The 17,075-nt window shown below is 48.0% G+C and overlaps 1 protein-coding gene across 2 annotated transcripts in view; it reads left to right on the top strand.

The window, feature by feature from the left end:
* Positions 1-1,298: 1,298 nt before the first annotated feature.
* MDC1 (mediator of DNA damage checkpoint 1) overlaps positions 1,299-17,075 on the top strand; it is a 38,636-nt gene continuing 22,859 nt past the window's right edge. Inside the window, exons 1-8 of one of the 2 annotated variants that reach the window (XM_083723161.1) lie at positions 1,299-1,583; positions 1,853-1,992; positions 5,040-5,513; positions 6,960-7,053; positions 7,954-9,461; positions 11,038-11,118; positions 12,722-12,808; positions 14,668-15,135. In XM_083723161.1, coding sequence (XP_083579287.1) covers positions 1,854-1,992; positions 5,040-5,513; positions 6,960-7,053; positions 7,954-9,461; positions 11,038-11,118; positions 12,722-12,808; positions 14,668-15,135 — 2,851 coding nt within the window. In that variant the 5' untranslated portion in view covers positions 1,299-1,583; position 1,853. The remainder of the gene's footprint in view (positions 1,584-1,852; positions 1,993-5,039; positions 5,514-6,959; positions 7,054-7,953; positions 9,462-11,037; positions 11,119-12,721; positions 12,809-14,667; positions 15,136-17,075) is intronic. The other variant, XM_083723160.1, reaches the window with a different exon arrangement.

The raw sequence follows: 17,075 nt of genomic DNA, 5'->3' as shown, positions 1-17,075 counted from the left end.
GAAAATCCTTTACTTCGACTTCCTCTGTGTTCTCGACGTTTCTGCTTTTAAAGTTCTGTTAAAACGTTCCACAACAGAGGCTTTTACTTCATTATTGGTGACAACGTATTGAACTCCATACTGTTTTAGCAAGCTGCATGCTAATAAATAAATAAATATCCCCGCTCAGAAACAAAACTCTTTACCTGCAAACCTTCTTTCTCTACCTCTCCACGACACTCCTTTTTTTCAGACTCCCATTTTCTCCTGTAGTTTCAAAACTGTGCCGCCGTCCAAAGTCCACTGCTGGCACAAAAATTACCTTGGCCTCATCTTTTGGGGTTTGAGAATCGTTGGAAACTACTAGTACCATAGTTTCATGGTCTGGCTCTTGTTCTGCTGTGAACACACCTACTGGTGAACTCTGTTGATACAGGCTCAGTGTACTCAACTTACTGGTACAGTGGTACCTCAGGTTATGAACTTAATTTGTTCCAGAGGTACCACTTAACCTGAGGTACCACTTTAGCTAATGGGGCTTCCTGCTGCTGCCACCACCACACGATTTCTGTTCTCATCCTGAAGTAAAGTTCTTAACCCGAGGTACTATTTCTGGGTTAGCGGAGTCTGTAACCTGAAGCGTAATCTGGTAATCTGAGGTACCACTGTATTGCGTATGTATATCACACCTGGTGACAGACTACCAGGAAAGGCAATCAGATAAGGCATTATCAGATAACCCGGCAGACAGGAAAAACAACAACATTCAAATTTCTGCTGTAGACCACCTTTTCTGTGATATAGGTATGATGTTTGTGGGGGGTGGTCTTGGGTTACACCCCTTCTGTGATGTATGTATGATGTTTCTGGGGGTGGTCTTGAGCTACATGGTGGCAATTTCAAAAGTCTATATAATGCCTTGTGCGCCATTGTTCTGGGTTCCTCCTCCTTTCCTGCGTGTGAGGGGAGCACCCTGTTGCAACAGATCAATAAAGATCAAGCTTAATATTCTCTGGATGGCCTCTGTTATTCTCTCCTACCAATAGGGAACCCACGTAAGGACTCTATATGGGCTCTTGGATACCCTATAAGGGGAAAAGGGCAGATTTTTATTGTTTACAACACTTCAGAGCAGCTGGGGATCGCAAGAGAGCTCGCTTCCCGGGCAGCAGGTCCCCGAAGATCCCAAAGTGATCCCCTTTGGGGTTTCCTGAGGGGTACACAACAGCCTTTGCGCTTCCCCTAATTCCTCGCGAAGACCGAGCCTACCGACGGCTCCCGCAGTGGAGTTGCACTGCAGTTCAGGAAGCTGAAATCTTTGTAACTCTATGGTTGTCGTGCCTGTGTGGCCCTCTAGCCCGACGTTTCTCTTCTCTGTGGTCATTCTCTTCTTGCCTCCCGGGCAGGCGGGGGAACCGTTTAACCCTCTCCGTTCTCCCTCCCACCAGGTGAACAGACCAATGGAGAGGAGGAGAGCTTTAAAGTGGCGGCGCGGCTGACCAATGGAGAGAGAGGCGGGACCTGCATGCAGAGAAGTGAGCGCTGGAGCCCAACTCCTGGGGCTGCCGCTTGCAGAGACTTTTGTCCCGCGTTCTGTTTTAGGGGTTGGTTCCCTTGAAGCTGCTTGCAGTGCGGTTTATTGGGGGGGGGGGGCGGTGAGGCTTTAGGATAGAAATGTGCAAAAAAAAAAAAAAGTTGGGAAAATGGGTTTGCGGGCAGATGGAAAATCGAGGGCAGGGGGCGTCAGAAAATGGGTCGGGAGGATTTTTTTTGCAGGGTCAGGATCAGTGCAACTGAGATCTGGGGAAGGGGGCGTGCGTGTGTTTGTGTCTCTGCCACGATGCGAGGTTATGGCTCCTTTTGTCTCTTGCAGAATGGATCTAACGCAGCGTTTGGTCTGGGATGAAGAAGGGGATCCTGACGATTCCTCCGATGGGGCTGGCGACTCTGGGAAGCCCCCCAAGCCCGTGGGACGCTTGCGCCTCCTGAGCGGCAAGTATGGCCCCGAGAAAGGTAAGGACCCTGACCTCCGGGTGCAATTTTCCTAAGAAGCGATCAAGCCCTTATTTTCCTCTGCTGCGTTTGATTGCATAGATTGCTGCATTCCAAAGGCTGGGTATGAAGGGTTCTGCATCTCTGATCTGTACGAGGAGCCATTTCTATCTTACGATCTGTGTGAGGAGAGAAAGAGAGGGAAGGCAAATTAAAACCAGCCCTTGTATTGTTGGGTCTTGGGGCACTCAGTTCCTGCCAAGAGAAAAAGGGGTTTTGCTGATTACTGTTAGTGTGGGTTGATTTTAAAGTTGGTTCGTGAATAATATAAAGTTACTCCTTGGCAGTGGGGCTTAGGGAGGAGGGCCAGTTTGAACAACAGAGAGGCTGCTTCCATAGGTTGGCATCTTTGCCATCTGCCCATCCCAACCTACCTGTGAATAATTCTGCTCCTCCTCCCATTGGCAGTAGCCTAGGGCCAAAACACACTGCTCCACATTCATCCCTAATTTGATGTTGCCTTCCTTTGAATTTGTCATTGTAAACTTACATTCAGAGCTCATCTTGACCAGAAAGCGAGCAATAGCAGTTCGCAATACATAAGGGTCAAATGCTCAGGTTGTAAACCTGAGTTTGATTAACCTGGGAGTAACCTGAATGCAGGTGGCGCTGTGGGTTAAACCACAGAGCCTAGGGCTTGCTGATCAGAAGGTCAGCGGTTCGAATCCCCGTGACGGGGTGAGCTCCCGTTGCTTGGTCCCTGCTCCCGCCAACCTAGCAGTTCGAAAGCATGTCAAAGTGCAAGTAGATAAATAGGTACCGCTCCGGCGGGAAGGTAAACGGCGTTTCCGTGCTCTGCTCTGGTTCACCAGAAGCGGCTTAGTCATGCTGGCCACATGATCTGGACGCTGTATGCCGGCTCCCTCGGCCAATAAAGGGAGATGAGCGCTGCAACCCCAGAGTCAGCCACGACTGGACCTAATGGTCAGGGGTCCCTTTACCTTTAACCTGAACTTAGCATCCAGCTGCATCAGTTTCTGCATGGGTTAACCCTTTGTTGATGGCTTTGCTAAATTGTCTCTTTTTGCGTTTCTTTATGGAAATTTCTACACCTTCCTTCATCCACCAGAGAGGCTGTGATTTTTAGGGTGTGCCAGAGTTGCTAAATCCCATTGATCATGGTCTGATTTACCCTTGGTTATGTAAACAATTCAGGTGTGGTTATACCTGATTAATGGTTCATATAAATAGGCTTGCCTCTGAACAGATGGATGAACACAGGTGGAGGTTTGAAAGTCAGGGACTTGTGGGTTTGTTGGTGGAGTTTTATCCTGCCTTTTTGTTCAGAAAAGTGGTCAGGGTGCCTTAACCTGCTTAAGCACCTTTTTATTTTTTTTAAAATATTTTTTATTTGCTTTTCCAAATTTTAAAAATTACAATAATATCACAGCACATCCACAATTAGAAGATTCCTCCGAATCTCTGGACTTCCCACCTTCCCCTCCATGGGTTTCTGTTGTTAAACCTTTTCTACTGCATCTTTTTTCAATAATCCATGTTTTTTATAACTCCTTTATGTCCATAGTTCTCATTACATTACAAGTGTTGTAATAATAATAATAAATTTTATTTATTTATACCCCGCCCTCCCCAGGGCTCAGGGCGGCTAACACCAGGTATAAAAACAGTTGATTAAAATACAACTTAAAAATACGATTAAAAGACAACATTAAAATGCAGCCTCATTTCAGTAGAAACTCAAATAAAAAACTTTTTTTGGTATGAAAATGTCAAATCCTGCTAATGTTTTCAACTGCTTAAAGTGGTCTCCAAGATAAATTATATCCTTTCCCCCCCCCCCCCATTCCTTATTAAAGTTTTGATCTTCCTGGTTCCGGAGCTTTCCAGTCAGTTTTGCCATTTTGGCATAGTCCAACACAACCTGCTTAAGCATATAATCAAAATATTGAGGTAAATACACAGAACAGCAGCTATAACCAATTGAAAGAAACCAAGAGGGAGCTAAAAACTAAATTAAGAACTAACACCAATCAAATGAAAAGAACTGCCTAAATAACAGAGTTTGGTGGAAAAACAGGAATGGAGGGGGCAGAATGAATCTCCTGGATTGTGGGAGATCTGTGGCTCCTTCCATGCAGTGTCTAGCGCTGATCATATTGAAGGACAGACTTGGAAGTTGGTTGAGGGCTGACTTCAAGCATAATTATATAATCACTTTCCCGATTCACTAGGACGAGTGTGCAACTTATTGGAAGTACTTAGGGAGAATATATGCCACTCATAAAATGCAAGGCTTTCCTTGTACAGAAGAGAACAAGGGAGGGTGTGTTAATATTTCAGAGAACTTGTTTGCTTCTTGGGATTCCTACTACCTAAGGGCTGCTTCCTGGTTTTCATACGGAGCTTCAGTGTGGAGGTTGTGTGAATAGGTCATCTGAAACAACACACCCCTTCAAATCTGGTTGGCATCGGTGCGGATACCATTTTGGTGTCGGGGGATGAAAACATAGCTTCTGGAAATTATGCCTAGCTGAGCTATCTTTGATACGCCAAAGTTTATATGTATTTTTATTTTATTGGCCTAGGGTAGTTATTTTATTGAAGTTATTACTCCCTGCCAGGGACGGGGGTGGCGCTGTGGGTTAAACCACAGAGCCTAGGACTTGCCGATCAGAAGGTCGGCGGTTTGAATCCCCGCGACGGAGTGAGCTCCCGTTGTTTGGTCCCTGCTCCTGCCAACCTAGCAGTTCGAAAGCACGTCAAAGTGCAAGTAGATAAATAGGTACCGCTCCGGCGGGAAGGTAAATGGTGTTTCCGTGCGCTGCTCTGGTTCACCAGAAGCAACTTAGTCATGCTGGCCACATGACCCGGAAGCTGTACGCTGGCTTCTTCGGCCAATAAAGCGAGATGAGCGCCGCAACCCTAGAGTCAGTCACGTCTGGACCTAATGGTCAGGGGTCCCTTTACCTTTACTCCCTGCCCTGAGTTCTTCGGATGGAGGGCAGGATGTAAATATTTTCCATTGATTAATCAATTAATTCTTCTAGATTTCTGGATCTACCCTGGGGAGAACGTCATTGGCCGTCTGGAAAGCTGTCAGGTCTGCTTGCCCGCCGCTTCAGTTTCCAAAACTCACGCTGTGATCGAGGTTCCTTCTCACAGGGGACCCCACCTGTTGTATGACCTGGGAAGCCTGAATCGCACACGCCGGCAGCGCATGGTGTTGATCCCACATGTCCGATACAGCCTTCAGGATGGAGATGCTCTGATCTTTGGGGACGTGGGGTGCCAGTACTTCGTGCTGGTCCCAGATGGCACCGATGAATCGCTCAATGAGTCTGTGGAGGTGCCACCCACGCAGAAGATTGTGGATGTCGGTGCTTTGGCCATTGAGGAGACACCTGCACCCGGGAAGCGGATGGGCTTTGGAGGAGTCCTGGTGCAGGATTCTGACAAGGAGGAAGATGGGGAGGAATTAGTAAATGGGGCAGGCAGGAGCCGACATCTCCCAGCAAGTGATGGTAAGTGGGTGTTGGGAAAGTGGTGGGGATCTGCCATACTGCCCACCTGGCAGGGTGGATAAAAATAAATGATTTTTTTTAAAAAAATTTAAAAATCACATTTTTAAAAAATAAAAAAATCAGATTTTAAAAATAAAATTCTTTTGGAGGAAAAATCTTTCTAAATATAGTTTTCTGTTTAAGTTACATTATAGTCCGAAGGCTATTCATCGGGAAATAAGTACAGTGGTACCTCGGGTTACGTACGCATCAGGTTACATACGCTTCATGTTACAGACTCCGTTAACCCAGAAATTGCACCTCGGTTAAGAACTTTGCTTCAGGATGAGAACAGAAATCGTGCAGCAGCGGCAGCAGGAGGCCCCGTTAGCTAAAGTGGTACCTCAGGTTAAGAACAGTTTCAGGTTAAGAACGGACCTTCAGAACGAATTAAGTTCTTAACCAGAGGTACCACTGTATTTGTTTAAAGTTTTTCATGTGTGCTAAAACTCAAGTCTTTTTTTGTTTTTGTTTAACCACATCAGTTAACAAACATGGATACATATGCTATAATGTTACTGCTTTAGTTAAATAATTTATTTAAATTGTTATTAAGGAAAATATTTTTTTTTCTCCTTCTGATAAAATACAGCAGGAAAGTTGTCCAAATATAAACAGTTAACTTGCAGTTTCATAGGAGTATATATATCTAAAGAAGAATAAATGAGCGGATTGAGTTAATTTGGATACGCAGAAGATATTAAAAATAAAATTAAGGAACCACAGAAAGGGGGGGAAGGAAGTCAAGCTTTGAAGTGACTGGAAATTAGTGAAATGTATAACTTGTATACACACACACACACACACACACACATATACATATGCATACAGTCATACCTCTTCTTGCGAATGCTTCGTGTTGTGTTTTTTCGGGTTAAGAACGCGGCAAACCCAGAAATGTTTACTTCTGGGTTTCACCATGCGCACACGCGCCGAAGCGTTCTCTGCGGTTCTCGCATGCGCAGAAGTGCTCTTTCACACATGCGCAGAAGCGCCGCTCTGGTTACGGACTTTTTGGGTTGTGAACGGTACCCCGGAATGGATCATGTCTGCAACCAGAGGTACCACTGTATATACAGTTGTACCTCGGGTTACATACGCTTCAGGTTACAGACTCCGCTAACCCAGAAATTGCACCTTGGGTTAAGAACTTTGCTTCAGGATGAGAACAGAAATCGTGCTCTGGCGGCTCAGCAGCAGCGGGAGGCCCCATTAGCTAAAGTGGTGCTTCAGGTTAAGAACAGTTTCAGGTTAAGAACGGACCTCCAGAACGAATTAAGTACTTAACCCGAGGTACCACTGTATATATGTCGTATTGATTGCAAACGATTTGTTTAGGTTTATTTAATCTGGAGTTCCCCATCCCTGCTGTTCCTGATTCTTTACATTTCCTGTCTTCCCCACTAGGGTCAGATTCCTCTATCAAAGATGGTGCTGGAAGATGCTCCGCTTTGGGTTCCTCTGTGTTCTTCTCTCCCTCTGCCACTGTCGTGCCTGAAAGGTAATGCCTTTTTCTAGCTGCCTTTTCTCAAGGGAAGCAGGCCTGGTATATGGCAGTCCCTGTGGAAGAAATAGGGTGCGTAAGCACTGTGGGAAGGATTAAACGTACCCGTGGACTGTACCGTGGCTCATAGTAACAATCGGTAGAAATGGAGCCTCCATGTCCAGTGATGGTATATCTTCAATTAGCAGATCTTTGGAGGCGTCAGCAGAGGGTGGTATTAATTTTGTAATTAGTGCTAAAGCACATTCCAGTTATATACAGTCATACCTCGGGTTGCGAACGCTGCAGGTTGTGCATTTTCGGGTTATTCACTGCACCAAACCCGGAAGTACTGAAATGGGTCAGCACCAACACTTTGAATTGTGCTCGGAAATGTACTGGGAGCCAATGCAGGTCTTTCAGGATCAGTGTTATATGGTCTCGGCGGCCGCTCCCACCAAAAGCTTTATCCACCACATAAATCTGTTAGATTCATTGACTAAGACATGGGTAGGCAACCTAAGGCCCGGGGGCCGGATCCAGCCCAATCGCCTTCTCAATCCGGCCCATGGACGGTCCGGGAATCAACGTGTTTTTACATGAGTAGAATGAGCATGTTTTTACATGAGTAGAATGAGCATGTTTTTACATGAGTAGAATGTGTCCTTTTATTTAAAATGCACCTCTGGGTTATTTGTGGGGCAAAGGAATTCATTCATCCCCCCCCCCCAAAAAAAATAGTCTGGCCCCCCACAAGGTCTGAGGGACAGTGGACCGGCCCCCTGCTGAAAAAGTTTGCTGACCCCTTGACTAAGAGATCTCTAAATGGGTCAGAGCCCCAGGTTGTACAGTAGAGGGAATCTGACGACTTGCTGTGAGCTTTAAACCACTCCCCCGCTTGTTATTTGTACCCTGCAGTGATGAAGAGAACGAGGAACCCTCTGGCAGCGAACCGCCTTGTCCATCCCTGCGCCTGTTTCTTGAGAGCCAGGATGGTACCCCAAGCCAAGAGGGGCATCCTGTCCAGCCAAGAATTACAGGAACAGGAGTGAAGTCAGGAGACTCAGCACCCCCATCAAAGCCGTACCTCATCAAATCCCACCAGGACAGCAATACAGGCGTGGAGGATGAGCTGAGAGCAGGCAGCACCCCTGAAACGCCAACGTCTGGGGGCCTGAGGGAAGGGGGCTGGGACTTAGAGTTGGGCAGCGACACCGATGAGGAGGAGCCGACGGTGGGGACTCCAGACGCCGGCTGTCGGAAGAGCCACCAAACGGTGGACAGCACCAGAGATGTGGAACGAGCAGAGAGCCCTGGGGTTGCAGGCTTGCAGGCGCACCAACCGGTTGAAAATGGAGACAGCGATACCGATGCAGAGGAAGGACTGGAGAATCCAATTGCTGCATCTCCCGGAGGCCTTGATCCCTGTCCCGTAAAGGAGGGGGTTGTCTGCAAAGGGGCCAAAGGTGTCGCGCACCCTGGGGGCTGCTGCCAGCCCAATGAGAAAGGGAGCGGTGACAGAGATGGGGAAGAGGCAGGCGCTAACCCAGATGTGCATGGAAGGAGGACCCAAAAGCCTGCTTTCGAGGAGGACAGCGACACAGATGTGGAAGACCCGTCTCTCGACGTGGGGGATCCAGCTGGGATTCCGAAGACCCACGAGGCTGCGGGGGACAGCGGTGGCGATACAGATGTGGAAATGGCCGACTTGGCGCTGGACAATTCAAATGTTGCTCACAGCCTCCGTCCGTCAAGCTGCAAGCCTGTCGGGACAAACGGGGGAGAGATCTCCATTGAGGAGGCTGCGCTGCCGGGCAACAGTCACCTGGGCAACGGTATAAGGGATGGTCCTGATGCTGTAGGGGAGAGAAAGGAGCCTGATGCTGAACCCCAGAGGGGTTGTGAAGCTGCCAGTGGACAGTCCAGCGTTTTAGGTGGGAAGGAGCTCTTGGGGAGACCTGAGAGTCAACACTTGGCTGGTCTCTCTGTTGACAGTGATACAGATGTGGAAGAGGAGGAGGAGGATGGAAATCCAGATGTGGGCTCAAACAAGGACCACACAGCCACCGGGCTCAGTGGAGGATGTATCCCTCTTGAGAAACCAGATGTTTCTGGTCCTCAGCAGATCTCCAGAACTGTTGAAGGGGAGGACGCCGACACAGATGCGGAAGCGACGTCTCCATCCCACAAGGAATCTGTGGCTGAAGACAGCGACACGGACGTGGAGGGAGAGGCTGAACCGTTGCCCAGGAAGCCCTCGGAAGAGCAAGACATGCAGCTGGTCGCCGTGAAATCCTGTCTGAATAGGAAGAAGTCGACTGGCTCCACGGTGGAAGCAAGGGTCGGCCGTGAAGCTTGCAAAGAGGATGAAGATACAGATACAGAAGGAGAGGAGCCCCAGCCAGGAGACGACAGCAACACTGATGGTGGGTATGAAGTAAAGCGAGACGAAAAACTGGGTCTCTCGTTCGACTTGGAATACACCTGAGATGTGGTACTAGGTTTGCGCTTGTGCAGTTGTCCTGAGCAGGGCCTTCCACAAGTCAGGTGCCCTTTAGATTCATTTTACAGTGGTACCTTGGTTCTCAAACTTAATCCGTTCCAAAACCAAAGCGTTCCAAAACCAAGGCACACTTTTCAATCCATTCCCGACTTTTAAAAACAACCCTTAAAACAGCAATTTAACATGAATTTACTATATAACAAGACCATTCATCCATAAAATGAAAGGAATAATCAATGTACTGCAGTCACACAATCAATCAATCAATCAATCAATCAATCAGTATCTGAACTGGGTTCCACACAGTCACAGAAACAAAACAAAAAGAGCTGCAAAAAACGCAAAATAAATAAGCAAAAACAGACAGACCTCAGCGTAACACTCAAATCAGAAGCATAACACTCAAAACGGAGCACATTCGACTTCCAAAAATAGTTCACAAACCAGAACACTTCTGGGTTTGCAGTATTTGGGTTCCAAGTTGTTTGAGTACCAAGGTACCAGTGTATTTTATTTAGACTACTTCTGTCCTGCATTACAGGCACCAGAGAGGTGTCCATAGGTACCAAGATTATTCAGACAGTATATTTTCCCTCAAATCCTTGCTTTTCCCTCAGCAGCTCTGAGCCAGGTGTGGGGAACCTTTGCCCCTCCAGGTGTTCCCAAACTACAACTTCCTGCATCCCTGGCCATTGGCCATTGTACTCTTGGCTGCTGAGGGTTGTTGTTGAACAAGCTGTGGTGGGCCAAAAGTTCCCCATGCCTGCTTGGAGCCAAGGGAGAAGGGCTTGGCAGCCGCAACTCTTTAATAATGATAATAATAATAATAATTATTTATTTATTTATACCCTGCCCATCTGGCAGGGTTTCCCCAGCCACTCTGGGCGGCTTCCAACAGAATATTAAAAACACAATAAAACACCAAACATTAAATACTTCCCTAAACAGGGCTGCCTTCAGAGGTCTTCTAAAAGTCAGATAGCGGTTTATTTCCTTGACATCCGATGGAAGGGCCTTCCACAGGGTGGGCGCCACCACCGAGAAGGCCCTCTGCCTGGTTCCCTGTAACCTCATTTCTTGCAGTGAGGGAACCACTAGAAGGCCCTCGGAGCTGGACCTCAGTGCCCGGGCTGATGGATGGGGATGCTCTGAGCTCTGTGCAGGAGCAGTGCCTGCTTGGGTGTCGCGTTCACAGGTAGGACCCATCAGGAAAGGCGGCAATGCTGAGTGCCGGTGTTCAAATCAGCAAGCCCTGCCTTCTGTCTTGGATACTCCATTGCATTCCCCCTGGCAATCAGTCAGCGTTACTTAACCCACTGAGTGTGTTCTGCCCTCACTGGATTGTTGTTTTTTCATTTCCTAAGGGCTGTTTGCACTTGAGCCAACCTGATTACCTCCCACTTCTGTGAGAGTGTTGCCATTTTGGCCTACTTATGCATGGCACCCCGCCTTCAGAAATATAAGGTTCATTCTTCTCCCCTTCCCCTCTCATCCCCCAGAGGAGCCCGACCTGGCTCTCCAGGCCACTCAGTGTTTCTTGCCTGTCGAGACCTCCTCTCCCGTGGCTGCAAAGGCGAAAGGTAAGGAGTTTTGCAGGATTCTGAGTGAAGCCCGTGGCAGCTGTCACAGGGGTAAAGGGACCCCTGACCATTAGGTCCAGTCGTGGCCGACTCTGGGGTTGCGGCGCTCATCTCGCTTTATTGGCCGAGGGAGCCGGTGTACAGCTTCCGGGTCATGTGGCCAGCATGACTAAGCCGCTTCTGGCGAACCAGAGCAGCACACGGAAACGCCGTTCACCTTCCCGCCGGAGCGGTACCTATTTCTCTACTTGCACTTTGACGTGCTTTCGAACTGCTAGGTTGGCAGGGTTAGTGGTTGAGAAATCTGGCTTCTCTGGGGAAAACATGTGAGACAGTGTGTGGCTGCTATTTGGGCCTTGGCTTATAAGCACCAACACTGTCGTTTCTAAGCACTGGTCCTGTGCAGCATCAGTGGGGGGGGGGGGATATGTAGAAAAGAGAGGACATTGACTGTTGAATGCCCCCTGCCCCCCACCCGCCAGAGGAAGGTACACCCGGCACTCAGTAGCCCCAAGTTAAAGCCTTGTTATTTGGCCAAGCATTTTCTCTTGTGATATTTTTTGTCTTCGTTTCATTACATTGGTTTATGTTACATAGGGAAGGCCTGAAACTCCGTGGCAGGACACCTGCTTGGTATGCAGAATGTCCCAGTTTCAATCCCCGAGGGGGGGGGGCTGGGAGAGATGGAGATGCCTGAGAGCCACTGGCAGCACTGAGCTAGGGAAACCAATTATCCGATTCTCCACAAAGCAGCTTCCCTATGACCCGTTAGATTTATTTGTGTCAGTTTTTGGATGAAGATTGGGGCAGGGGGAAGAGGTATAGCTGTTGTGTTGGGAGAGGAGGAGTGCAGAGCCTAAAAGGGGGGGGGTGTAAACTTGTGGTGGGGGAGGTTTGAAGATTTAAAGAGAGAGGGTCCTCTCTCTCTCTCTCTCTCTCTCTCTCTCTCTCTCCCTCTCCCTCTCCCTCTCCCTCTCTCTAATTCTTATTAATTTTTCTGTTTTACAGTTTAGAATATTCATTTAAACAACCTTAAAATATCAGTGACACCCCTTCTTCACTTTCCATGGTTCATTTTGCATTACATAAATGCCTGCATATTTTATATAACTAAACTGTTACTACTTCCATCAAAACTTATTTACGCTGTTGAATTTATCTTAATGCTGCCAACTTTTTAAAGTGTACACAATTTCCCCTCATATATTCAGTAAACATTTTCCAATCTTCTCTAAACGTATGTTCTTCTTGTTCTCTTATTCTATATGTTAAGTCCACAAGCTGCGCATATTCCATCAGTTTAAGTTGCCATTCTTCTTTAGTTGGGACCTCGCTCGTTTTCCATTTTGGGACTAACAAAACACAGGCCACCGTAGTGGCATACATAAATAACCTTTTTTGACACCTGAGAATTTCTGTCTGAATTATCCCCAACAAAAAGGACTCTGGTTGTTGTTTTTTTTGTAAAAGTGCTTTTAAACAATTTTTTTCCAGTTCATTATAAATTATTTCCCAATACTCTTTTACCCTTTTTTATATATAAAAAAAATGGATCCTCTCAAAATGTTGAACACCTTTCCTGTCTTTTCCACCCTCCACCCAGGTGCCAGTTGTGCTCTCGAAGAGGCGGCTGCAGAGCCGTTTGTCTTTCAGTCTCCCTCTCTGCCATGCAGACTCCGGGCTGCGAAAGGTGAGTCCATCTTGACCCGTGTCCACATGGCAGCCTCTTCCCCGCAGTTGTCCAGATGGACTCTTCCAGACTGCGCCACTTCCCTCAATCCTTACAGTCTACACAATCCACCATTTGGTCCAATGGGGTTCAGTACTGAATGTCTGGGCCTGCCCTGATTGGCCCTGCTGGCTGGGGCTGATGGGTATAAGGAATCCAAACTTTGGAGGGGTGGTTTCAGGCCTGAGGGGGCATCATTGTGTAAGGGAGCAGTAGTTCTTGCTGAAAACCTCATGGCATAAACTCTTGTCAGCTTGTCCTCTTCGTCAGCTCTATTTGAATTGTCCCCATCTTCATATCTATATATATATATTCATTTCATTCCCTCCTGGCTTCACTTATAACTCCCAGTTTTCTTACCACCAGGAAAATATATTTGTATAAATGCATGTAAAGAGATTTGCACAGATGAACTGGGAATTAGCCCGTGAAAGATCGTTATAAAATTTTGGGGGTCTTTCTTTCTTTCTTTCTTTCTTTCTTTCTTTCTTTCTTTCTTTCCTTCTTTCTTTCTTTCTTTCTTTCTTTCTTTCTTTCTTTCTTTCTTTCTTTCTCACACACAATTGTTTGCATTTAACCCGTTGTCCATATGAATACATTTATGGGTTCCCTGAACCCCCGGGCTCCCCCCTACCCCCCCATGGCTTCCAAAATTTATCTTCCCTTTCTTCTGCATCTAATTATATTTATCTAAATGATAACCCTTCAATTTTATCCTTTGTCGTTTTAAATTACAAGCGCTATGTCAATCCTGCTAACGTTTTAAATTGTTTACAGTGTTCTTTAATATATTCTATAAAGTTATGCTGTTCTTTGTTGAATTTATCTACATATTCTTGGTGCCTGGTCTTACCAGTCAGCCTTGGCATTTCCGCATAGTTCATCATCTTCTTTATCCATTTGTTGGGTCTTTTCAGTTGCTGCAAGACTCTTGGTCGATTTCCCCACCCCACCCCGTCAGCACGCTAGTCAAAGGGCCGCTTTAAAAAGCACCTCCGATTTATTTCTATAAGGCCGTGATGAGAGGATTTAAGGGCTGAGAATTAGATGTGGCCGAACTACATCTCCCATCAACCCCAACAAGCATGGCCAGCGGTTGAAGCTGTTGGAAGTTGTAGTCCAGTAACATTTTGCAGGCCAAAGATGCCCCATCCCCTATCTAATAATTTATTTATTTATTTATTTATTTATTTATTTATTTATTTATACCCCGCCCATCTGGCTGGGTTTCCCCAGCCACTCTGGGCGACTATCAACAGAATATTAAAATACAATAGTCTATTAAACATTAAAAGATTCCCTAAACAGGGCTGCCTTCAGGTGTCTTCTAAAAGTCTGGTAGTTGTTTTTCTCTTTGACATCTGCTGGGAGGGCGTTCCACAGGGCGGGTGCCACTACCAAGAAGGCCCTCTGCCTGCTTCCCTGTAACCTTGCTTCTCGCAGTGAGGGAACTGCCAGAAGGCCCTCGGCGCTGGACCTCAGTGTCTGGGCAGAACGATGGGGGTGGAGACGCTCCCTCGGGTATACTGGGCCGAGGCCGTTTAGGGCTTTAAAGGTCAGCACCAACACTTTCAATTGTGCTCAGAAATGTACTGGGAACCAGTGTAGGTCTTTCAGGACTGGTGTTATGTGGTCTTGGCGGCCGCTCCCAGTCACTAGTCTAACTGCTGCATTCCGGATTAGTTGTAGTTTCCGGGTCACCTTCAAAGGTAGCCCCACATAGAGCGCATTGCAGTAGTCCAAGCGGGAGATAACTAGATTAGAGTCAGGGGACAATGAACACTGTATTGGGATCGCCTCTCTTCTTTCTCTCCGTGCAGAGAGCAGCTCCTTTCTGAATGACGACGACTCGGATGCTTACACGATGGAAGCAACTCAGCCATTCTGCCAGGATCCCGGGCGGCTCTCGGAAGACCCCACTCAGGACTTTCTTGGCAAAGAGGAGGAAGATACAGAACTAATCTTGCCGCGTTCGTCCGAGCAGGCGACGCAGATGGTAGTTTCAGGGTCGGCCTCTAGGCGGCAACAGGCGGCCAGCCTCCCAGGGACCAGCACTCCACAACTGCCCTGTTCTCAGCCTACATCGCAGCCAGTGGGAGGCGCTGCTGCCCAGGAGCTCAAGCAGGAAGAGGAAGCCCAGCTGATCCATGCAGGGCAGATTCCTTCTGTTCACAGCAGTCAACCCTCGACTTTGGCCAACGAGGTCTCCAGGAGCCCAAAACAAGAGGGTGTGACAGCCCCCAAAGGTGGAAGCAGTGATGTGAAGTTCGAGGCACAGAGCGAGGCAGGTGAGCGGTAGGGATGGCTGGGGAGTGTTTGGTCATCCAAAAAAGGTCTAATAATAGAATCATAGAATTGTGTTGGAAGGGACCACGAGGGTCCTCTAGTCCAGCTCCCTGCAATGCGGGAATCTTTTGCCCAACGTGGGGCTCGAACCCAGAACCCCGAGAGTAAGACCCCCAACTGCAGATATGGCTATTGCAAGTGTGTTGAGACGCTGCTTATTGTTGTCTGGCTTTCCATGAGAGCAGACCGCCCCCTGCTCTCTAGATACTATATTTTTCACTCTATAAGACACACTTTTCCCCTCCTAAAAAGTAAGGAGAAATGTATGTGCGTCTTATGGAGCGAATGCAGGCTGCGCAGCTATCCCAGAAGCCAGAACAGCAAGAGGGATCGCTGCGCAGCGCTCCCTCTTGCTGTTCTAGCTTCTGGCTTAGCCCCTCAGTCCCTTCACCCACCTCCTGGAAAAGCCCCCAAGAGCAGCGCTCCCTTTAAAGAGCCATGTGGAGCGTGTGTGCGGCTCTTGGGGGCTTTCCTCCGAGGAGGGATAAGGGCAGCCCGTCAATGATAGGCTGCCCTTCTCCCTCCTTGGGGAAAAGCCTGCAAGTGCTGCACAAACGCTCCTCGCAATTCGTGAAAGGGAGAGCTGAGCAAAGCCTGGGATGCATACAGGCTCTGCTCAGCGCTCCCTTTAAAGAATATTTTTTTCCTTGCATTCCACCTCTAGAAAATAGGTGCGTCTTACGGAGCAAGAAATACAGTGTTTCCTCTTGGAACTGCTTCCTTGCATGTGAATTGTGTGTCTTTCCCACTCTGTGTATATTAAATAACCACCAGCAGCAAAAGCCCTTAGGTCCCAGGGGAGGCTTTGACAATCAAAAACAACAACGCCCAAACCAGGGTAAATACATACAATCTCCAGAATTGGGTTGGTCCTTAAAAATATACATCAAAAGTCCCAGTAAAGAGGGGTTTGTTGTATATATGAGAGTTGGCTGGGTGTCAGGGAAGGGGTGAAGTAGCACGTGGCTATTGCAGGGAAAGAGCGCTGTGCAAGGCTGCCCGGCCTTCTCCCTGACTCCATCCATTTCTTTTTGGGCAACAACCCTTCATAGGGGGTGGGGGTGGGAAACCCCCCTATTTGTTCATTGGAGGATTTCTTAAGGGTCTGTCATGCAGGAGCTGGCCCAATCTCCAAACAGCAGGCCCAGTGGAGCTTAGTAGAGAAACTGGCGGTGGCAGAGGCCGAACCATGGAGGGTTTCCATTTGCGTTCCTGTAACTTAGGAATGGGACACGGGTGGCGCTGTGGGTTAAACCACAGAGCCTAGGACTTGCTGATCAGAAGGTTGGCAGTTCGAATCCCCACGACGGGGTGAGCTTCCGTTGCTCGGTCCCTGCTCCTGCCAACCTAGCAGTTCGAAAGCACGTCAAAGTGCAAGTAGATAAATAGGTACCGCTGCGGCAGGAAGATAAACGGCGTTTCCGTGCGCTGCTCTGGTTCACCAGAAGTGGTTTAGTCATGCTGGCCCCATGACCCGGAAGCTGTACGCCGGCTCCCTTGGCCAATAAAGTGAGATGAGCGCCGCAACCCCAGAGCCGGCCACGACTGGACCTAATGGTCAGGGATCCCTTTACCTTTAACTTAGGAATAGCTGACGAGCCTGGGAGGCTCAACTCTATGTGAATCCTCTGGGAGGGTTGAGCCGGGGTTTAGTGGGGTTCATGTTTTGGAACCAGAGATCTCCTTCCAGGAAAGGAGTGGTGGTTCTTCCGGTTGGTGCTGCCTCCTGGTGGCTGGAGTGGAAGTGTTAGGATCGTCCTACTCTCGTGTAGGACCCTGGTAGAGACATGTGCCCGACTGGCATGTTCTCTCCCTCCTGGTCAGTCGTTCGGGAGCTTCAAAAGCTTTCTCCAGCCCGATCTTCACAGCGACTGATACCAAG

Source organism: Podarcis gaigeae (assembly GCF_964106915.1).
Source record: "Podarcis gaigeae genome assembly, chromosome: 2".
In the NCBI taxonomy this organism is placed as follows: domain Eukaryota; kingdom Metazoa; phylum Chordata; class Lepidosauria; order Squamata; family Lacertidae; genus Podarcis; species Podarcis gaigeae.
The sequence above is the reverse complement of the archived record's forward strand: the minus strand, read 5'-3'. Positions and strand labels throughout refer to the sequence as shown.